This window comes from Erythrolamprus reginae, chromosome 4 (assembly GCF_031021105.1).
Source record: "Erythrolamprus reginae isolate rEryReg1 chromosome 4, rEryReg1.hap1, whole genome shotgun sequence".
Classification (NCBI taxonomy): domain Eukaryota; kingdom Metazoa; phylum Chordata; class Lepidosauria; order Squamata; family Dipsadidae; genus Erythrolamprus; species Erythrolamprus reginae.
Genome location: NC_091953.1, coordinates 8,321,337 through 8,345,577, shown reverse-complemented (window position 1 = coordinate 8,345,577; position 24,241 = coordinate 8,321,337). Strand labels below are relative to the sequence as shown.

Below are 24,241 nucleotides of genomic sequence, written 5' to 3'. Positions count from 1 at the left end.
GTTTGCCCAGATTGCCCTCAAGTCTCAGCAGCTTCGAGGCCTCGAAGCAGGATCCATTCCTCTTGGGAAGTACTTGAAATTCTTCTCCTTAATTATTCAGTTATTGGCTCAGCCTTGTCTTCTGTTAATTGTCAGACTATGGCTACTTTTCCCAAGAGAGGCACAACTAAAGGTCCCAGAGAGGCCAGGCCTACAGGCGATGAAATTACTAGTATCCCCCAGGCCTCTTCCTCCTCTTCTCCAGGGGCCCGCCCCTCGACCAAGGTCACCAGGGCCGAGAAGAGAAGGGACCTAGCCCTACAAAGAATCCATGATAAATCAGCAAAACGTTTGAAAGTACAGGCCCAAGTACTCAGTAGTCAAGACCCTCCAGAGGCTTCTAGTCTACCTCCTTCTGGGGTCCCTGTGTTATCTCTGGATGAGCCTAACCTAGACAGACCCCAACCTAATCTATGGGGCATAGGTCCAGAGGAACCAGATATTATTGAAGATTCCCCCCAGCCAGGATCCTCCCAGGCCTTTAGGGATTCTTCTGCCATTCCTGCTGATATTTCTAGTTTACCTCCTGAGTTCCAATCTATTTTTTCTGTGTTGTCCAAGGCCATTGATGCCAAACTCTCCTCCATCAATGAGCTTTCCGTACTTCCTCCTCCTCCTCGTCCCTCCCGCCCCTTGGGTTCCTCCCCAGCGGTTAGAGCTCCTATTCAGGAGGATTCAGATTCCTCTCAGGACGAATATGAGGATTTGGAGGATGATGAGGATCCCTTTCAAGGTCTCTCAGATGATGAGGAATCCCAAATAAAGGTTCCTTCTCCAATTACTATTTTTCCTTCTCAATTGTTCAAATCTCTCCTCCTCAAAGCTAGAATTTCTACGGGATTAGCGGCCCAGGAGAAACAAGCCTCTACTTCCACTGATCCCCCGGAGGAGAACTTACCTTACTTCACAGAGGAACAGGAGGATAACGAGGTAATTCCTATGCCTAAATTGTTTAAAGATGCCCTACTTAAACAGTGGGATTTCCCAGCCTCTGGCCTTAATCCCTCCACCAAGGACAGAAAATTGTACAAACTTTCCTCTTCCTATGAAGAGCTCCTCTCCTTTCCTAAACCGGATGAACCTGTCAAGATCCTTCACTCGGCAGCGGCTGTGCCAGGCGAAGCAGAGGAAGTCCTCCGCCCAGAGGACAAGCGGATTGAACAAATGCTCAAAAGAGGATTCACCGCAGATTCCTGGGCCATTAAAAGTTCTGCAGCGGCTTCCTTTTTCTCCAGAGCCATGCTTCTGTGGCTTCGCCAACTACAACAGCATATTCCTCCCGATGACTTGAGAGGTCAACAAGACTTCAACAAGGTCTTTGCAGCTGCCCAGTACGTGGCTGATGCCACCTTGCAATCTACTAGATTTTCTGCTAAGTCTATTGCAGCTTCTACAACGGCAAGAAGACTCCTATGGATTCGCCCTTGGCAAGCGGGAGTACGCCAGAAGTGGCAGTTATCCCAGGGTCCCTTAAAGCGCGATCTTCTTTTCGGTGATCTTCTGGATCCACTCCTCACGGAAACCACGGACAAGAAGAAAGTCTTGGGCCCAACCACCAAAAAGGCTACCAAAATACAGTCCTTTCGTCGCCCAGGGCGCCAGCCAGATCAAGCGGCTTCCTATCAGAGATCTCCAGGTCAGTATTCCCCCCGCTTTCGTTCCCAAGGTAGGAACTCCAGGGGCAGAGGTTTTCGCTTCCAAAGGGGAGCGTCCTCTAACAGGGCTTCAAAAAAACCTAGATGGTAATTTTTCCTCAATTCCCATAGGGGGTCGCCTAGCCCATTTCGCCTCTAATTGGCGTCTCACCTCCAAGGACCCCTGGGTCATTGACACCGTTCAAACAGGCCTTCTATTAGAATTTGTTTCTCCTCCCCCGAAACGTTTTATTTCCTGCCCTTCTCCCAGGTCATCCTCAGATTGTAACCGTATGGAGGAGGCCATTTCTCATTTATTGTCAATCAGAGCCATTCAACCGGTCCCTTCCGGTCAGAAGGGCCTAGGATTTTACTCCATCCTATTTATGGTGCCAAAGTCCTCCGGAGGTTGGAGAGCTATTTTGGATTTAAAGAAGCTGAACCTATTCATCAAATATAGGAAGTTTAAGATGCACTCCTTATCTTCTATTTTGGCCGCCATCCACACGGGAGATTTCATGGTCTCTTTAGACCTCACTGAGGCCTACCTTCACATTCCTATAGCCAAGTGCCACAGAAAGTTTTTACGTTTTTCCTTTCAAGGTAGGCATTTCCAGTATAGGGCAATGCCATTTGGCCTTTCCTCGGCCCCTCGGGTCTTTACAAAGCTCTTGGGGTCCCTGGCGGCCTATATCCGGGCGTCTCCCATCCACATTTTATGTTATCTTGATGATATTTTGATTCATGGGAACTCCCTAGAGAAAGTGATTTCAGACCTGTCTGTCACCATGTCAGTCCTTCAGGACCATGGATTTTCCATCAACTTTTGATAAAAGTCATCTCCAACCTTCCACATCCATTTTACACCTGGGTTCCATTATTAATTCAGAATCCTCCCAGGTTTTTCTCTCTCCCGAGAGAAAATTCAGTATAGGGGAGTTAATTTCCAACATTTTATCCAAACCTTCAGTATCCATAGTAACTCTGTCTTCCCTTTTGGGGAAGATGGTGTCATGCATAGGCATCATTCCCTGGGCTCGCCTTCATGCTAGGGAACTTCAGTGGCTCCTATTACCCTTTCAGAGATCGGGGCACAGCAACTCAAATCGTCGCATTGTCATTCCACCAAGTGTTCGCAGATCCTTCAAGTGGTGGAAGTCTCCGGCCATGGACAAAGGATCCCCGTTCAGGTGCCCGGATCAATTTGTCATCACCACAGATGCCAGTCTATCGGGATGGGGCGCCCACGCCCAGGGGATGATAGCCCAGGGCACGTGGTCCCCGGAGGAAGCTTCCAGGCCAATCAATTGGCTAGAATTAAGAGCCGTTTCTCTGGCTCTGAAACATTTCTGTCCTCGCATTCCCAACCGGCACGTTCTCATTCTCACCGACAACATTGCCACAAAAAGCCATATCTGCAGACAGGGGGGCACGAGATCCAAGGCTCTCATGAGGGAGGCCCTCAAGTTAGGCCTTTGGGCGGAAAAACATCTTCGGTCGCTCCTAGCCGACCACATCTCGGGGAGCCTCAACGTCCAGGTGGATTGGCTATCTCGAGCAACGATAGACCCAGGAGAGTGGAACCTCCATCAGGACCTGTTCCATCAGATCTGCCTCAGATTCGGCCTACCTATTCTGGATCTCTTCGCGACCAATGCGAACGCCCAACTCCCTCGCTTCTTTTCCAGATTTCCATCCCCGGGAGCGGAAGCAATCAATGCCCTCCGGAGCCCATGGCCACCAGGCCTACTTTACGCCTTTCCTCCAATTCCAATTCTTCCGGACGTGATTCACAAGGTCCTCACCGAGAGGGCCCGATTGATCTTAATCGCCCCGCATTGGCCCCGTCGACCCTGGTTCGCGGATCTCCAACAGCTGTCCGTTCAGGACCCCTGGCGACTCCCCGTTTCGGGGGATATGCTGCGGCAGGGGGCCTCATTCCATCCAGACCCGGAGTGGTTCCACCTCACCGCCTGGCTGTTATCAGGAGAGACTTAGAACTGCGTGGTCATGACCCCGATACAGCGGAGGTCATTTTAAGGGCCAGAAGGAGTTCGACCAATCGAATCTACGACCACACGTGGTCCAAGTTTCACCAGTGGTGCCTACAGGAAGGCCTCTCCCCTCTGTGCATTCCCATACACAGAATCATCTCCTTCCTTATGCAAGGCTTTCATAAAGGACTTTCTACCAGCACCCTCCGGCGTCATCTGGCAGCCATTTCATCTGTCCTAGGGGGCCCCCGCAGACAGCCTCTCCGATCCTTTCCAGAGGTTCAGGAATTTCTCAAGGGCATAGCCAACCTCAGACCTTCCAAGGTCCACAGGTATCCATCTTGGGATTTGCCTCGGGTTCTCCATTCCCTCACGCAGGCACCATACGAACCCCTAAAATCAGCGTCCCTAAGGTACTTATCCTTTAAGGTAGCATTCCTGGTGGCTATTACCTCTGCTCGACGCATTTCGGAGCTGGCTGCCCTCTCAATCAGGCAGGACCTTTGTCAGTTCCATCAGGACAAGGTAGTCTTGCGACTGGACCCTACCTTCTTACCCAAGGTCAGTTCCATGTTCCACAGAACTCAGGATATTGTCCTACCTTCCTTCTGCCTCCAACGAGACCATCCCTTGGCAATTAGATGGCACACTCTGGATCTTGTTAGAGCGCTGAGAATCTATATCCAACGCACAGGACCCTTTCGGAGGTCAGAAGCACTGTTTATAGCCTATCACCCCAGAGTCATGGGGACCAAAGTGTCTTCAACAGTAATAGGCCGTTGGATCAGAGGGACTATATCTAAGGCCTATGAATCGGCCTCCCTCTCAGTTCCAAGGAACATCACAGCGCATTCCACCAGAAGCGCAGCCACCTCGGCCGCTTGGGCGACTCAAGCCCCGTTGGAGGAGGTCTGCAAAGCAGCCACTTGGGCCTCACCAAATTCCTTCATCAGGCACTACAAGATTGATGCTTACGCTTCAGCGGACGCTGCCTTTGGCAGAAGGGTACTCCAATCCGTTATCTCACACGATAGCAATCTAATCCCACCCTAGGGACCATCTATTGGGTATGTCCCATGTGACTGCTGGACCCGCTCCTTCAGTACGGAGAATAGGCGTTGATTGCTTACCTGAACGCCTCTTCTCGTACGGTGAGCGGGTACAGCAGTCACTTCCCGCCCTTGTATGTGTCTTCCTTACCTTCCTATAATCCTTTTTTCCTCTAACAATAAGAGTTGAACACTACAGAGCTTCACAGCTGAGCCTAGTCTATGGATTCGCGAATTCTGGGGAAGGGGCGGATCCGGCAAGCTTTTTTAACACTAGGCTCAGTTCCACCGGATTGGACATGAGCAACCCATGTGACTGCTGTACCCGCTCACCGTACGAGAAGAGGCGTTCAGGTAAGCAATCAACGCCTATTTTCACCTGGAGACATGTTTGAACATTTCTGCACACAATGGAATGAAAATTGAACTGAAAAAATTAATCCTTATTGGTTTGTTTTGCACATAAATGTGCCTCCCCCCCGTTTTTGTGAAAGTTTTTTCAATTTATGGATAGTTTTGCTTGCAAAATCCATTCTATTTTACTAAAGTTGGTGTGGGATTGGTAGCTTGAACATTTCTGCACACAATGATATGAAAATTGAACTGAGAAAATTAACCCTTATTGGTTTATTTTGCACATAAATGTGCCTCCCCCCCGTTTCTGTGACATAGTCTTCACTTTATGGATAGTTTTGCTAGCAGAATACATTCAATTTTGCTAAAGTTGGTGTTGGATTTGTAGCTTGAACATTTCTGAACATAATGATATGAAAATTGAAGTGGAAAAATTGATGCATATTGGTTTATTTTGCATATAAAGTTATTTCAATTTATATAAAAATTATGCTGTTAATTTCAAACTTACATACTTTTTTTTAGTAAAATGGATTTCTTTCATAAAATTAGTTATCTGGCTACAATGTGGTTGATTTTCAAAAGGATATTCCAAATATTTCTAGACAAATATGTATAAACAGTGACAATAATGGCACACAGCAAGGCCGGGGGGGGGTGTCCCTTTTGTGGCAAAAATAAACCAATAAGAACCATTTTTTTCAGTTCATTTATATTTTTCTTATATTCAGAAATGTTCAATTTAGTATATCAAACCTTTTGGGGGAAAATTTCTTAGGGATTTGTAGCCTTAAAAAATAGAAATTGACACGAAATTCAGAAAGGATGGGGGGAGGGGCTTTTTGATCAAAATAAAAATATAAGTCTCAATTTTTCCAGTTCAATTTTCATATCATTATGTTCATAAATGTTCAAACTAGTTTTCCAGTTGAAAAAGTTTTCACAAAGATCAAATTCAAGTACCTAAAAAAAATATTTTTGGTCCGGTCATATACGAACAGAAACAGATTCGAAGTTATGAATTTTTTTTGCCCAGAAAACAATTAGCCACCACCCCAAAAATATTTTTTGATGATCAGCATTGTTAAATTGAGTAAATGAATGCCTAAGATTTTAAAGAATATTTTGGATTTGGAGCATAAAAAAATAAAAAGTGAAAATGATTGCAAGCAGCTGAGGGGGGGGGGGGGCTTATTTCTGATGTTAAAAAACCAGTAAGAATCATTTTTTTCAGTTCCTTTATATTTTTCTTATATTCAGAAATGTTCAAGGTACCATTCCCACACCAACTCCAGTAAAATAGACTGCATTTTGCAAGCAAAACTATCCATAAATTGAAAAAACTTTCACAAAAACGGGGGGGAGGCACATTTATGGGCAAAATAAACCAATAAGGATTAATTTTTTCAGTTCAATTTTCATTCCATTGTGTGAAGAAATGTTCAGACTACTTTCCAAGTGAAAAAAGCTTTCAAAAAGACCAAACATAAGCACTGCAAATGAAGAGTTTTCGGTCCGGGTCAGGGTGACCCGGGAACATAACATTAGGGAGGTTTTTTTTTTCAGCAAGAAAGAAACCTCCCACCCCCCCAAAAAAAATTCTCATAGAGAGAACCCCTGAAATGATGAAAAGTCATGAAATTTCAAGTTTCAGATATGCAGGGAAAATTTTTTACAGGGTCTCAAACCTTGATTTCGGGTCTCACAGACCCGAACAGAGAGATTGAATAAAATATAAATGTACAAGATTAGAAGCCTCATTATTTTTTCTATATTTCTTTTTCACTTTTCTATTTTTTCTCTCTCTTTCACTCTAGCTTAAAAATTTTATTGCTTTTGCTCTCTGGAAAAATTATTTAATGAAAATTTTTAAATGCACATACACCACAATAAAAAAAGTTGTGGTGTATTCTATTAAGCAATGACTCAATTCTCAAACACTTTCATTTTTCTTGTGTTTGCTTCAGAGAAACTAAACACTTGTTTCAGGGAAAGTAAAAGACAGTTGATAATTAGGTTCGTGATATACTGATCTGGGTACAAGGAACAAGTTACCGTCATACAATCATAAGTGGGATGAGATGGGAGATAGGAACTCTGAGAAGACTATTAGTAATAGACTGAATTGATCTGAAAATAAGTGGCATCAGGAAGCATACATGTGCAAACTTTAGACTGTTGCAAACTTAACAGCCAGAGTTTCTAGTTGGATGGAAGCTGAAGAAAGTGGGGGATAATTCTTGAAAATCTATTAGTATATCTGGTTCTTAAAACTCCAAACTATCTCCCAGTTTGTGTATATTAGAAATTCCAACCCAAACTACATAACAAAATAGTTTTATTGGGAAAAGGCAGGGTAGTTCAGAAATTAAACCCAATCCAAATCGCTACTTTTTTCTGCGTACATGAAAAAAAGCAAGTGGAAAAAAAAAAACCAGAATGGAACCCTGGAAACATCTGTGGCGGATATTAGATCCAAAAACAATTACTGCCAATCTGCCTTCCATTGAGGGTCTATATACTTGCATGAGTCAAAAAGAGGGCCGTGAAAATATTTACTGACCCCCGCATCCTGGACATAAATTGTTTCAACTACCCTCAAAATGACACTATAGGGCACACAAGACAACTAGACACAAGAACAGTTTCTTCCTGAATGCCGTTACTCTGCTAAACAAATAATTCCTTCATCACTGTCAAACTATTTACTAAGGCTGGATTACTATTACTATTAGTTTTCTCATCGTTCCTATCACCCATCTCCCACTTATGACTGTGTGACTGTAACTTGTTATTTGTATCCTTACAATTTTTATTAATATTGATTGTTTCCTGATGGCTTATTTATACCCTATGACAATCATTAAGTGTTGTACTTCATGATTCTTAACAAATGTATCTTTTCATTTATGTACACTGAGAGCATATGCACCAAAGACAAATTCCTTGTGTGTCCAATCACAATTGGCCAATAAATAATTCTATTCTATTCTATTGTATTCTATTCTAATCTAATTCCATTTAGTTATCTAACTAGTTTTATTTTATTTTTTAATAGAGCTGATGGAGTCATGCGAACAATGAATACTGAAAAACTGATAAAAACTGTACCAATTATACAAAACCAGATGGATGCACTGCTTGATTTCAACGTAAGTCATTTTAGGTACTCATAAAGAAATATTAGACAAGAGTTTTAATGATCAGAATTAATCTTATGATATCATGTTCGTCTATCTGATTTAACTGATGTCTCTTTAATGACATCTAAACACCATGCTAAATTTGCGTAAGGTACTATGTTTGCCTAAAAATGGTATATTGGCTTTTATGTGTATGGAGAGTTCTTCCCACATACATGTATGTATATAATATAGAACATGCATATTGCATGATATAAAATATGCCTGTAGCTAAATATATTTGTGAAGCATTTAAAATGCACTGTTGTGTTACAGAAAATAGACTTCATATTGACTGTAGTTCAGAACTAGTAGCTGGGTTGAAATGTATTCAAATGTGGTTTGTATTATCATTGTTTATAGAATCCATATTCTGGTTTGAACTTCAAAATATAAGGTGGAACATTCTTACAATTGTTTCAATTTCTTTAAACATAGTTAATTTGATATCTGAATGAGTAGAAACTCAGGACTGTTAGTAGATCCAGGTAGCAAGACCAGACTTTGTTCCACTGAGTTCTTCTGTTAATTGTACAGATAAAAATGATCAAAGCTGGCGAATGTGATTGCTCTGGGCTAGTGTTTGCAATAACAATACTGCAGTCAGGCAGTAGGGAAAGCAAGTAGAATGCTTGGCTGCATAGCTAGAGGTATAACAAGCAGGAAAAGGGAGATTGTGATGCCGCTGTACAGAGCGCTGGTGAGACCACATTTGGAATACCGTGTTCAGTTCTGGAGACCTCACCTACAAAAAGATATTGATAAAATTAAACAGGTCCAAGGACAGGCTACAAAAATGGTGGAAGGTCTTAAGCATAAAACGTATCAGGAAAGACTTAATGAACTCAACCTGTATAGTCTGGAGGACAGAAGAGAAAGGGGGGACATGATCAAAACATTTAAATATGTTAAAGGGTAAAATTAAGGTTCAGGAGGGAAGTGTTTTTAATAGGAAAGTGAACACAAGAACAAGGGGGCACAATCTGAGGTTAATTGGGGAAAGATCAGAAGCAACGTGAGAAAATATCATTTTACTGAAAGAGTACTAGATGCTTGGAACAAACTTCCAGCAAATGTGGTTGGTAAATCCACAGTAACGAATTTAAACATGCCTGGGATAAACATATATCCATCCTAAGATAAAATACAGGAAATAGTATAAGGACAGACTAGATGGACCATGAGGTCTTTTTCTGCCATCAATCTTCTATGTTTCAAGTCGGTAAAATGAAGATCCAGATTGTTAGGGGCTAATATTCTGACTCTGTAAACCACTTAGAGAGGGCTGTAAAAGCACTGTGAAGCGGGATATAAGTCTAAGGGCTATTGCTATATGATCCTGGGACATTGCCACCACCATAAATACATACCATGTATCTGAATGTAAAGTGCATGACCCTGGGGACACTGCAACAATCTTTAAGCATGAAAAATGGTCATAAGCCACTTTTTCCAGGGCTATTGTAACTTCAAATGGTCACTGAATGAACTGTTGTAAATCAAGGACTGTCTGAATGAGGTTATATGTAAATCTGTATCTGCAATATAAAGTAGAAGATAGCATGGATGGTCGTCTCCGCCCCCAACCCCCCAGTTTGCTAAACTTCTCTTTTTCTCTTTTCCCCCCCTGTTTACAGGTAAATAGCAATGAACTCACAAATGGTATAATTAATGCAGCCTTCATGCTCCTTTTCAAAGATGCCATTAGACTTTTTGCAGCCTATAATGAAGGGATTATTAATTTGCTGGGTAAGAACTTTCTCAATCACTTACTCCTTATACTTACTTAGTAAGGTTGTGAATTTCATTTTCATAGTTTTTTCAAGACAGTTTCAGATCAGCCTTTAAGAGCACCCTTTCTTTACATATAAACAGAAATAATCCTGAATACAAGTTGATTCAGAATAATTTTGGCAGAATCGGTTCTTTAAAATTATATTTTTTTCTGTAAAGCCATTCGCCACATAATCAGATTACACTTTTTTCTTTGTTCCTTCTTTATGGAATGTGGCAATATTGGTTAATAGATTCGATGTTAATTCAAGTGTTGTTATCATAGTTTATGTTTGTTAGATTGATGGATGCCAAGACTTTGAGTAGAATAAGCAGGCCACACATTTCCATTTAATAGGGAATACTCTGCATACAGTGTATTGAATTTAAGAATGGAATGGAATAGAACAGAATATAATTCTTTATTGGCCAAGTATGAATGGACACACAAGGAATTTGTCTTGGTACATATGCTCTCAGTGTACATAAAAGAAAAGATACAGTCATTAAGATCATAAGGTACAATACCTAATGATAGTCTGGGTACAAATAAGCAATCAGATCATATTATCAACCAATCAATATATGGCCGAACACCAGTAAATCCACAGCTCACATTAGAGAACCATCTTTCAGCTGTGGCCAGGGGGATGTTTGCCTGGTGCACCAGTTGCGGCCCTATCTGGACCGGGACTCACTGCTCACAGTCACTCATGCCCTCATCACCTCGAGGTTCGACTACTGTAATGCTCTCTACATGGGGCTACCTTTGAAAAGTGTTCGGAAACTTCAGATCATGCAGAATGCAGCTGCGAGAGCAATCATGGGCTTCCCTAGGTATGCCCATGTTATACCAACACTCCGCAGTCTGCATTGGTTGCCGATCAGTTTCCAGTCACAATTCAAAGTGTTGGTTATGACCTATAAAGCCCTTCATGGCATTGGGCCATAATATCTCCGGGACCGCCTTCTGCCGCACGAATCCCAGCGACTGATTAGGTCCCACAGAGTTGGCCTTCTCCAGGTCCCGTCAACTAAACAATGCCGTTTGGCGGGACCCAGGGGAAGAGCCTTCTCTGTGGCGGCCCCAACCCTCTGGAACCAGCTCCCTCCAGAGATTAGAACTGCCCCCACCCTCCTCGCCTTTCGTAAACTTCTTAAAACCCACCTTTGCCGTCAGGCATGGGGGAATTGAAACATCTCCCTGGGCCTATACAGTTTATGTATGGTATGTTTGTGTGTATGTTTGCTTTTAATAATGGGGCTTTTAGTGTTTCTTTTAAATTGCTAGATTTGTTATACAGTGGTCCCCCGAGTTTCGCGATCTCGATCATTGCGAAATGCTATATCGCGATTTTTCAACCCGGAAGTAAAAACATCATCTGCGCATGCGCGCCCTTTTTTCTATGGCCACGCATGCGTAGATGGCGCCGGGCAGATCAGCTGCTGGGCGGCTTCCCTGGGTCTTCCCCCTCTTGCTGGCGGGAGGGCGAGCGGCGGGCATCAGCGAGGAGTTTGCGTGGGCGGCGGGGAAACCCCAGCGCCGCTTCCCAGCTGAGTCCTGAAGCCAAACGCGGAAGTTCGCTTCAGGACTCAGCTGGGAAGCGGCGCGAGCGAACGGCGTGGGCGGGCGAAGGGCGCGCGGGCAGGCGGCGGACAAGCGGCGAGCGCGGCAGCAGTGAGGAATTTGCGTGGGCGGCGGGGAAACCCCAATCTTCGGCTCCTTGCTGCTGCGGCGGAAGTAAAAACACCATCTGCGCATGCGCAGATGGTGTTTTTACTTCCGCACCGCTACTTCGCGAAAAACCGATCATCGCTAGGGGTCCTGGAACAGAACCCTCACGATAATCGGGGGACCACTGTATATTGTTTATTATTGCTGTGAGCCGCCCCGAGTCTATGGAGAGGGGCGGCATACAAATCTAATAAATAAATACCAGTTCTAGCTAAAATGTCACAACATGATCATGTGACTGCAGGGCATTGCAGATGCCATAAATATGTACCACTTGCTGAGTGTCCAGAATGCAGTCATGTGACCATTAGTAGGGAGCAACTTGCAACTTCAAAAGTGAGTTCCCTGTCACAAGTCAAGGACTACCTGTACATGCAGATCAACAATAAAGGAAATAAAATGCCTTTCTGCCCTGTGCTTAATACAGTATTGTCAAATTGTTGCAGAACTTGGGGACATTCTTCACTTAATAACTTTCTGCAGCTAAACAGGTCTGGGGTACAGTAAGGCATAGCTTAGCACTGGAAAATTAACTTCAGTGGAACTGCCTGCCAGCAAGGTTTATGCATACCCCTCCTTGTTGCAAAACTCCAAATGTACACTAGATCATCTTGCCTGGGAATCAGGCAACATCAAAACTAAAAGGGTTAAACAGAGTAAACCATGTACAGTGATCCCTCGAGTTTCGCGATCTCGATCTTCGCGAAACGCTATATTGCGATTAAAAAAAAATATTAATTTAAAAAAAAAACCACTTCCGCGTTTGGCTTCAGGACTCAGCTGGGAAGCGGCGCGGCTGTTTTAAAAGGTCGCAGCCGGCCTGGGGGGCTTCCCAGCACCCCCCCGAGCCCCCAACCCGGGTTCGGGGGGGGTGCTGTGAAGCCCCCCAGGCCGGCTGCGACCCTTTAAAATAGCCGCGCCGCTTCCCAGCTGAGTCCTGAAGCCAAACGCCATAGGCGAACCTCCGCGTTTGGCTTCAGGACTCAGCTGGGAAGCGGCGCGGCTGTTTTAAAAGGTCGCAGCCGGCCTGGGGGGCTTCCCAGCACCCCCCCGAACCCCCAACCTGGGTCTTCCCGACCGCCCACACAAAGGGGAAACCCCGGCTCCTCGCTGATGCCCGCCGTTCGCCCCGCCCGCCAGCAAGAGGGGGAAGACCCAGGGAAGGTTCCTTCGGCCGCCCAGCAGCTGATCTGCTCGGTAGCGCAGCAGCAGCGAGGAGCCGAATCGGGGTTTCCCCTTTGCGTGGGCGGCGGGGAACGCAAACTCCACCATCTACGCATGCGCGGCCATAGAAAAAAGGGCGCGCATGCGCAGATGGTGTTTTTACTTCCGCAACCCTACATCGCGAAAAATCGATTATCGCGAGGGGTCTTGCAACGGAACCCTCGCGATAATAGAGGGATCACTGTATGCGACATATTAATTCTTCATCATGGATGCAGGCTGCCTTTATGTGTATGGGAAGATATGCGGAACAGATACGGACAACCAGAAAACTCACTATGAGTTATCTCACTATCTCACTATTCCATATTCCCTTCCATAATTCTTTTATCTGCATAATTTCCAAAAGTCACTCTTAACAGCAGGGGTCCCCAAACTTGGCAACTTTTAAGACTTGTGGACTTCAATTCCCAGAATTCTCCAGCCAGTTAAAAATTTTTGAAGCCCACCCCTATTTAACATTGACCGTTGGGTATGAAATAGAGCGGTATATGATGAAAATAAAGCATGTATGTAATCATATGTTTAGAAAGCAATTTCGTGTGGATAGGGAACGTGTTTATGGATCAATATGTAAGAAACATTTTCACAAGCAATGATGTGAAATGTGTTAGAAACCACTCATTTGAGTTGTAATGTGAATGTAGCTTGGTATGCTGATAAAGTGATGGTACTTGCAAAGAACCTATGATTTGCCACCAATGTTAGATTGTATGGTGTAAAATTGAGATCTGAAAATTGATGTTTTAAAGATCAGGGTGGTAGTTATGATTGACCAAAAATGGAATAAAAAGATATAAGTCACACGCATGGATGATAAAAACTAGAGCAAATAGTTTTAATGTAGCCTTGAATTAAAAAAAAATTATATTTGTATTTGTTTTAGTGGGTGGGTGTGAGTGTGTACACACACACACACTTTTTAATTTAAGGGTAACCTTGGTGATATTTTTAGAGCACCACAAATATACATTTATGCTGTGGAAATTCATTTAAGTATTTAGTATAAACACAGGCTTTTTTAGAGTTCTAATTTTAAGTGATTACCTGTTTGAATTTAATTCCAGCTCACATCCCACTCTTTCTTATTTTGGAACTGTTGTTGGTGTATCAGACCTTCAAAAATACATTGACAGGCTGCAAGGAAATGTGACATTTAAAATTTAATAAAGTGAACGGTTATGAACATCCCTGACCTTTGTAACAGTGTAATATACATTTTTTGCTGTAAACAAGATGATTATCATCATGTAAAAATTTTCTTTCTGCAGAAAAATACTTTGACATGAAAAAGAACCAATGTAAGGAAGCCCTTGACATATATAAGAAGTTTCTGACTAGAATGGCAAGAATTTCTGAGTTTCTCAAAGTCGCAGAGGTAAAAATTGCTTAATCCATAAAGAATATTCTTACTGTTTTATTATTTACTATATTTTGACGGGACATTATTGTCAAGAATTTATGGAGCATTTAAACATTTCATTGAAGGCTTACATCAGTGCTTCTCAATCTTGGCCATTTTAAGATAGGTTGACTTCAATTCCCAGAATTCCCTAGCCATAAATGGCTGGGGAATTCTGGGAGGTGAAGTCAGTCTATCTTGAAATGCCAAGATTGAGAAACACAGGCTGAGAACACTGAAAAAGAACTCCAATGGAAGTTTTGGGAAGTTTAATATTGGTGCAGATACAGTGATACCTCATCTTTCAAACGCCTCGTCATACAAACTTTTTGAGAAACAAACCCGGGTTTTAAGATTTTTTTGCCTCATCTTACAAACTATTTTCACCTTACAAATCCACCGCCGCTGCTGGGAAGCCCCACCTCCGGACTTCCGTGTTTTTGTGATGCTGCAGGGGAATCCCAGCAGTGCAAAAACGGGCGCTTCAATGGCAACGGAAGTCCGGAGCTGGGGTTTCCCAGCAAGGGGAGCCTCATCGCAATCCCAGCAGTGCAAAAACACAGAGGTCCGGAGGTCGGGTTTCGAGGACTTTGGTGTTTTTGTGATGCTGCAATTTCACTGATGCTCCCTTCACTGGGAAACCCCACCTCCGGACTTCCATTGCCAGCAAAGCACTCGTTTTTGCGATGCTGGGATTCCCCTGCTTGAATTCCCCTGCAGCATTGCAAAAACACAGAAGTCCAGAGGTGGGATTTCCCATGGAGGGGGAGCCTCAGGGGAATCCCAGCAGTGCAAAAACGGGTGCTTCGGCTGGCAAAAGGGGTGAATTTTGGGCTTGCATGCATTAATTGCTTTTCCATTGATTCCTATGGGAAACATTGTTTCGTCTTATAACTTTTCACCTTAAGAACCTCGTCCTGGAACCAATTAAGTTTGTAAGACAAGGTATCACTGTATAGATTTTGTGAATATTTTATTCAAGTTGGCTGCTTTCCAATACTGTTGATATATAATACTAAGTGTTCTTATACAGTAGAAATCATTTTTAAAATTTATTATTGTATTACCATATCCTCTTGGCAACTTGTAGACTGAAAAATCTGGGGTTTGCAGAAGATTTTTTTTCTCTGGGAAATCTAATAAACGTGAAGCAAATTGTTAGGGAGTTTAAAATGTTATTCCTGAGTTGTTTAACCCAGTGGTGCAATACTATTTGTTTTACTACTGGTTCTGGGGGCATAGTTTGGTGGGTGGGATGTGGCTTAATGGGCGTGGCAGGGAAAGGATACGCCAGTTATGCAAATTATTCAAAATTTCCGCTACTGGTTCTTCAAACTACTCAAAATTTCTGGTACCAGTTCTCCAGAACCTGCTGGGTTTCACCCCTGGTTTAACCACTCTCTGGAAAAGAGGCTTGGCAAAGAAAAGGGCTTTCTGCTCTATTATTTCTTCCCACAGTTTTTTTTAAGTTATTGAGCTCAGAGCAGCAACCCAAAGAAAATGTGCACATTCACAGTTCCGCCAGTATTATAGCTCCAGGATCCATTGGTTTTTAATCCAAATGTGCTTGTTTGCTTAAACAGTCTTGATCACAAAAAATCTACTTTTAAAATTACAGTGATACCTCGTCTTACAAACGCCTCGTCATACAAACTTTTCGAGATACAACCCCGGGGTTTAAGATTTTTTTGCCTCTTCTTACAAACTATTTTCACCTTACAAACCCACCACCGCCGCTGGGATGCCCCACCTCCAGACTTCCGTTGCCAGCGAAGCGCCCATTTTTGCGCTGCTGGGATTCCCCTGAGGCTCCCCTCCATGGGAAACACCACCTCAGGACTTCCATGTTTTTGTGATGCTGCAGGGGAATCCCAGCAGGGGAATCCCAGCATCGCAAAAATGAGCACTTTGCTGGCAACGGAAGTCCGGAAGTGGGGTTTCCCATGGAGGGGAGCCTCAGGGGAATCCCAGCAGGGCAAAAATGGGTGCTTCAGCTGGCAAAAGGGTGAATTTTGGGCTTGCACGCATTAATCGCTTTTCCATTGATTCCTATGGGAAACATTGTTTCGTCTTACAAACTTTTCATCTTAAGAACCTCGTACCTTAAGACAAGGTATCACTGTATTTTGATAAAATATTTTGATCTCTGTTAAAAATATTAAATGTAGTAGATGCTTGAACTTTCAAGACAACAAAACATTTGTATTTGTCAGCTTGCACACTAGTAGTTATAGTGTGGTGGTAGTGCATTACGGGTAATCCTCGACTTAACTGAAAAAGTAACCTATGAACATTCTTCACACATGACCATCTCATCATCTCCATGGGTCACATGATCAAAATCCAGACACTTGGCAGCTCAGTCATATTTATAACGGTTGCATTGTCCTTGTGTTTATGGCAGGGGCAGGCATAGTTGGCTCTTCTATGACGTATGGTCCAAATCCCAGAATTCCTGAGCTAGCATGATTGGTTCAGGAATTCTGGGAGTTGAAGTCCACATGTCATAGAAGAGCCAACTTTGCCTACCCCTGGGTTATGGGATTCCCTTTTGCGACCTTTTGCCAAGCAAAGTCAAGGGGGGACCAGATTCACATAACAACCGTCTTACTAACTTAACAACTGCAGTGATTCACTTAACAACTGTGGTGAGGAAGGTCATAAAATGGGACAAAATTCACCAAACTGTGTTGCTTAACAACAGAAATTGTGGCTCAATTGTGGTCGTAAATCGAGGACTTGTAATACTTGTACATTGTAATACATTAATGCAGTGCAGTACAATAGGATTATAGATACAGGTTCCTCATCTGATTCCCTGAAAAATCCCCCCCTCTAATTCTGTTCATTGTGTCAGCCATCCTTCTTTTATGAAGTTACAAGCTCCAATAAACTTTATTGTTTTTAGTCAAATTGTTTGGCTGAGGCCTTTATCTCATTAAATCTTTTTTTTTCTTGCAGCAAGTGGGGATAGACAGAGGAGACATACCAGATCTTTCTCAGGTAAATCATTATGATTAATTATTACCTTGGTTGTACATGCCATCTGGAGTTGTCAAAAAGACAATTTTGATGTAATTTCTAGTGCATTGGTTTTGCATCATACTTACAAAATGGAGAAGTGTTTTGGTATAAAAACCATGAGTTTAAAATATGCACTTTTGCCCATGGTTCAGCTTTGTACAGGCAATTTTTACATTCTTCAGGATTGATCCTTGATAAGCGGGAAGGGAGGTATTCTTCCCTGCCATTTTTCCTCCTTTTGGCTTATATTTTGTGGCTTTAAGCTATTGATATTTTTGTTTGGTTCTAAACCTTCGTTGCCACAGAGTTACTCTTACAGTGGTGAGAGTGCTGGGGATATATTTATTTTTAAATTTTGTGTTCTTGAATGTAAATCATATTTTGAATTTTTGTATTAAGCTAAAAAAACATACCTCAGTAATAGTACATGGTTGCCAAGAGCCAAGGAAAGCTGACAAAAGATTTATAGTAGTTGATATATTGATTTGGCTTAAAGAAGTAACTACTTTAAAATTGCATTTTTTGGAACGTGGAATTAAATGTCAGTTCTTAGGTGTATCACTTTATCCTTGCATGCTACTTACCATATTTTTGTAGTATAAGACGCACCGGAGTATAAGATGCACCTTGGTTTTGTGGGAGGAAGATGGGGGGAAAAAAATCTGCCTATCAGCTATTCATCTGGCTAGCATCCTTAGTCTAATCAGCTTTAGCACATTATTTTATCCCCTGGTTAGGGCTTTAAAAAACTCTTATTCAGAGAGAGTAACAATAAAAGAACTTGCAAGCCGGTACAGGCTGGGAACATCAATAGGGCTGGAAAGAAACATATTCGGAGCAAGTAGAGCAATGAAAAAAGCCTGCAAAGACTTAGGCCTGGAAAAACGTTCTTCGCACAGAGCCTGCAAAGTAGTAAGAGTAACAATGAAAGAGCCTGCAAAGTAAGAGCTGGGAAGATCATTAGCACCTATTTAGGGCTGGAAAAAAAGCTTCCAAAACCCCCCAAAACAAACAAACAACCCCCTCCCCCGGCTACATTCAGAGTATAAGACGCACCCAAAATTTCAGCCTCTTTTAGGGAGGAAAAAGGTCAGTCTTATACTCTGAAAAATACGGGAATACAATGTTCCCTCAATTTTCGCGGGGGATGCGTTCCAAGACCGCCAGCGAAAGTTGAATTTCCGCGAAGTAGAGATGCGGAAGTAAATACACTATTTTTGGCTATGAGCAGTATCCCAAGCCTTCCCTTAACACTTTAAACCCCTAAACTGCCATTTCTCATTCCCTTAGCAACCATTTAGATTATTACTCACCATATTTATTTATTAAAGTTTATTAAAAAATTTATTAAAGGCGGATGAAAGTTTGGCGATGACGTATGACGTCATCGGGCGGGAAAAACCATGGTATAGGGGAAAGAACCGCAAAGTATTTTTTAATTAATATTTTTGAAAAACCGTGGTATAGCCATTTCGCGAAGTTCGAACCGGTGAAAATCGAGGGACCACTGTACATTTTAATCACTGGAGAATGATGATGATGATTTGACTTCACGTTGCTGCCAATCCTGCAATCAGGCAGCAAGTATAGGGTTACAAAACTAATAATCCTGAAGATTATATTATTTTTTCTATGCTTTTGGTCATTTCTGTGCCATAAAAAATGTATTCAATCATAACAATAGGCTTGCCATCTCCCAGGGAATAATCAAGATCTTCAAGGATTTACAATAACAATAGCACTTTGACTTATATACCACTTCATAGTGCTTTTACAGGAGTTTACAGACTCAGCCTATTGCTCCCAACAGTCTGGCTCCTCATTTTACCCACCTTAGAAGGATGGAAGGCTGAGTCAACCAGTCAGCATCGAACTACTGCAAATCGGCAGACTTAGCCTGAAATACCGCATTCTGACCTCACGCCACCACAACTTACAAAATGTCCACAGACGGGAGGCTGGGAAGGTTGGCATTAAATGTTTTTGGATTTTCTAACCAATGGTTAAATTGCCTCGTAGGCACCAAGCAGTCTTCTGGACGCTTTAGAACAGCACTTGGGCTCCTTGGAAGGAAAGAAAATCAAAGATTCCACCGCGGCTAGCAGGTATGTGTTGGAGCCTTTTTGTAGCCAATTGGGCATTGGGTAGCATGGAAGCTTTTCCGTTTATCGTCACCCTCTTCTTTTAACGACCCCGTAATACTTTGCAGGGTGTTGATGGAAATATTGGGGAAAAGGAATCCTCAATCTGAGTATTGCATTGGCAGTTCTGTGTTAGCAAAAACTTCAGAAGAGAAGGATTTAGGGGTAGTGATTTCTGACAGTCCCAAAATGGGTGAGCAGTGTGGTCAGGCGGTAGGAAAAGCAAGTAGGATGCTTGGCTGCATAACTAGAGGTATAACAAGCAGGAAGAGGGAGATTGTGATCCCCTTGTATAGACCGCTGGTGAGACCACATCTGGAATACTGTGTTCAGTTCTGGAGACCTCACCTACAAAAAGATATTGACAAAATTGAACGGGTCCAAAGACGGGCTACAAGAACGGTGGAAGGTCTTAAGCATAAAACGTATCAGGAAAGACTTCATGAACTCAATCTGTATAGTCTGGAGGACAGAAGGAAAAGGGGGGACATGATCGAAACATTTAAATTTGTTAAAGGGTTAAATAAGGTTCAGGAGGGAAGTGTTTTTAATAGGAAAGTGAACACAAGAACAAGGGGACACAATCTGAAGTTAGTTGGGGGAAAGATCAAAAGCAACGTGAGAAAATATTATTTCACTGAAAGAGTAGTAGATCCTTGGAACAAACTTCCAGCAGACGTGGTTGGTAAATCCACAGTAACTGAATTTAAACATGCCTGGGATAAACATAGATCCATCCTAAGATAAAATACAGAAAATAGTATAAGGGCAGACTAGATGGACCATGAGGTCTTTTTCTGCCGTCAGTCTTCTATGTTTCTATGTTTCTATATTAATAAATGCATTATTTGTTGCTTTTTAAAATTATTATTTTTATTGATTTTTAATATTTACCTAATACTTTCTAATACTTTCAGGTGGCTTAACATCCATATATTTACATTACATTAATATATTGTTCTTTTATACATTTGTATATTTATGACATTCTATCACTTATTGTTGTTTTGCGTTTCTTTTTTGTATCCAATTGTACCAGTTATTTTTATTGAAATAGCATAGTGATCTGAGATTTTTTTGATCGTCCAGTTCCATAGTCAAATGGTCCATTTCTGCACATTCATAGATTTTTCCCAATTATCTCCTTGTTGTCGCTGGGGATCTGTTGATTTTTCCAATTTTTTGCGTAGGCTATTCCTGCGGCTGTTATGTGTAATATCAAGTATTTAACATTTTTCTCATACAAATTACTAATAACGCCTAATAGAAAGAACTCTGGTATACATTCAATTTCTGCATTGGTTATTTCTTGTAACCACTTTCTAAGCTGCAGCCAATATTTTTAAAGTATGCAATTCTAAAATAGTATACATATTTACATAGGGGAGAAAAGGGGAAAATAAAAAATGAGAGCATGGAAAAAGAAAAAAGAGGGGTAGAAAGAAAAAGAGAAGAGAGAGAAGGAAAAAACAAGAAATGAAGAAGAGAGAGAAATAAAACAGCTAAGTAAAAGAAGAAAGGGCAAGAGCATCGAGAGAAAAGATATAGAGGGAGGTTTTTATGATGAATGCTGAATAAATGAAGTAAAACAGAATCCCTTTTCCTATCTCCAGTATATAACAGTCGGTTTCCTGTTGCCACATTTTCCTAGGGCTACCACGCTTTCCAATGCTGTTTCTTCCCTCGCAAGTACTGGCCTATCTCTCACCAAAGTCGATGAAAGGGAAAAACAAGCTGCACTCGAGGAAGAACAGAGCCGTTTAAAAGCTCTAAAGGTTGGTGTGTTTTTCTTCCTTTAGGCCAGGGGTGTCAACGTCGATTTCATTGAAGGCAGCATCAGGGTTGTGTTTGACCTCGGTATGGGGAGGGCAGGGGGTGGCACAGCCAGCTCAACATCACTCATGTCAGGGGGCACCTGTGGTAGCCAAGTGCTAAGGCAGGACTTCACTCAGATCCTCCCTCCCTCTCATCCCTCTCTCCCTTTCTTTTCTTCCTTCCTTCTCTTCCTCCCCTCCCTCCCTCCCTCTTCATTCTCCTTTCTTCTTCCTTCCCCTCTTTCATTATTTTCCTTCCTTGCTCTCTTTCCATCTTTGTCTCTCCTTTTTTCATTTCTCCTTTCCTGTCCCTTGATGGATGCACAAGGAGAAACATTTCTCCTTTGGTTTTTGAGTTTGACACCTCTACTTTAGACCATTGTGTTTCAGCCATGGCAAATTGAAGATGCGGGGACTTGAGTACTTCTTGCAGATACACCCCCCCCCCCCCCTATTCTGTGGAACTTGTTCAAGTTCCCAAGTACAGTGATACCTTGTCTTACAAACTTAATTGGTTCTGGGCTGAGGTTCTTAAGGTGAAAAGTTTGTAAGACGAAACAATGTTTCCCATAGGAATCAATGGAAAAGCGATTAATGCGCGCACGTCCAAAATTCACCCCTTTTGCCAGCCAAAGCATCCGTTTTTGCGCTGCTGAGATTCCCCTCAAGCTCCCCTCCATGGGAAACCCCATCTCTGGACTTCTGTTGCCAGCGAAGCACCTGTTTTTGTGTTGCTGAATTCCCCTGCTGAGATTCCCCTGCAGCATCACAAAAACACGGAAGTCCGAAGGTGGGGTTTCCCATGGAGGGGAGCCTCAGGGAAATCTCAGCAGCGCAAAAAACAGGTGCTTCGCTGGCAACGGAAGTCCGGAGGCAGGGCATCCCAGCGGCGGCGGTGGGTTTGTAAGGTGAAAATAGTTTGTAAGAAGAGGCAAAAAAATCTTAAACCCCAGGTTTGTATCTCGAAAAGTTTGTATGACGAGGCGTTTGTAAGATGAGGTATCACTGTACTCAGTTTGAAAAAATAAACACCGTGCCAGTGGACAAGGTAGGTTATTTTCAATATCTATTTAGGAACAACTGCGTTGTTTGGGACATGATGTATAAACTCTGCAATGTTTATAATATCCACTTCAGATTTGTCATTTGGAACAGCAGCGGGCAAAACATTTAGCATCAAACTGTTTCCAGTGTGAAAATTCAAAAGCCTATTGAAGTATAACAGCCTCTTGTTGAGCTCAAGACAGTTTTGTTTCCCACTGGAAAAGATTTTGCAGCCTCCTGTTTGAAACCATAGTTTCATGCACAAGGTTGTTATAAACGGGGTAGAACAGTAATTACGTATGTATGCTTGAATGTATTTCAAGCTTATCCCTTGGGGAGTTTTAACAGGGTTTTGTTTCTGGTGGCCAGAAACAGGTTTCTTAGGCCTTTGTTTATTTTCATGTATTATTGGAGCTGAAAATGACTTGTTCTTGGGCCTCAAATTCCTGAATTTTTAAAAATTCTGGTTATATTCTTCCGCTAGGAACAGCGTCTAAAAGAGCTTGCGAAGAAACCTTACCCATCTTTAACCACAGCCTCCTCCCCTGTATCAAATGCTGCAGGAAGTATAATGACCACCCCAGCTACTGATATTTTTTCCACGCCCAGCTCTTCAAACAGGTAAGATTAAGAAGAGGTGTTTTGCCAAGTGCTACTTTGAGGGTAAATACCACTCTTTCTTGTGCCAGACGGACAGACAAACTGTAAGACAGTCGGATGACTGGTCACAATCTGGTCAGGTTGGTCCCAGCGACTGGTCAGAACCTACAGAGTCGGCCTTCTCCAGGTCCTGTCAGCCAAGCAATGCCGACTGGCAGGCCCTAGGGGAAGGGCCTTCTCTGTGGCGGCTCCAACCATCTAGAATCAGCCCCCCCCCCCCCCCCGAGATTCACACTGCCCCCATCTCCTGGCCTTCCGGAAGGCTTTTAACATTTGCTCCGGCTGTTAATTTTTAAGTTGATTGGGGTATGAGTGAGTGTGATTGTGTATGTATGGCTTTAAATGGGTTTTTAGATTAATTGGGTTTTTTAATTATATAATATTGGACTGGCAGAGGGGTGGTATATAAGTACAAACTAACAAATCTCTCAGCCCAATTTATTTCACAGGGTTTCGCTTTGGTAGAGAAAATAGGAGGGGGAAGTGCATTAGATAAATTTGCCAGGTTATATGTAAATTAATAACAATAAAAGTGGGATATGAATAAATAATAAATAAAAAGAGGTCATAATGGCCTTGTTTCCCAGCATCATTCCTCACCCCTAAAGTACATTGCAGGAAGAGGTTTTTGGCCCAAAGAGGATACTAAGATGTTGGTCTATAACATAGAACTATGAGGGGAACTCTCCTTTGGGCATGGCAGCCTCCTCAAATTGGATGAATGGCCTCTTTTAAGTTCTAATTTTGGTTTCTGGGAATTGATCTCAGTATCCATGCGTCAGTCTGGGTGTGTTCACAAGGGCTGTTTTGAAGAGGTTCTTAAATGGAACAATGGATGTTTAAATATTGACGACGCTCTTCTATGTGTTATTGTTTCTGTAGTTCCTCAAAGCTGCCAAATGACTTGCTTGATTTACAGCCAGCTTTTCACCCAGGTGTGCATCCAATATCTACTGCACCACAAGGGGGAGGAACTTGGGCAGGTAAGAAAATTTGTTGTGATTATTACTTGGCCATCCTTAATTACTCTTGATAGATTTCACAATCTCTCCTGTATTATTTTGATAAAAGTCATTATTTTAATACTTCTAAACGTGTGTGTCACATATTTCTTTAAAGCCTTAAAAATCCACGGATCAGAACAAGTTTTGGGTTGAATTTCCATCACCATT

The 24,241-nt window shown here is 42.5% G+C and overlaps 1 protein-coding gene across 10 annotated transcripts in view; it reads left to right on the top strand.

Annotated features, from left to right (window-relative positions):
* The window catches only part of PICALM (phosphatidylinositol binding clathrin assembly protein), a 100,532-nt gene that overhangs the window by 35,413 nt on the left and 40,878 nt on the right, over window positions 1-24,241 (top strand). For 6 of the 10 annotated variants that reach the window (XM_070749596.1, XM_070749594.1, XM_070749592.1 and 3 more), the window contains exons 5-12: window positions 8,129-8,222; window positions 9,890-10,001; window positions 14,256-14,362; window positions 17,348-17,389; window positions 19,430-19,515; window positions 21,203-21,326; window positions 22,894-23,030; window positions 23,952-24,052. In XM_070749596.1, coding sequence (XP_070605697.1) covers window positions 8,129-8,222; window positions 9,890-10,001; window positions 14,256-14,362; window positions 17,348-17,389; window positions 19,430-19,515; window positions 21,203-21,326; window positions 22,894-23,030; window positions 23,952-24,052 — 803 coding nt within the window. The remainder of the gene's footprint in view (window positions 1-8,128; window positions 8,223-9,889; window positions 10,002-14,255; window positions 14,363-17,347; window positions 17,390-19,429; window positions 19,516-21,202; window positions 21,327-22,893; window positions 23,031-23,951; window positions 24,053-24,241) is intronic. The other 4 variants (XM_070749597.1, XM_070749595.1, XM_070749593.1 and 1 more) reach the window with 1 other exon arrangement.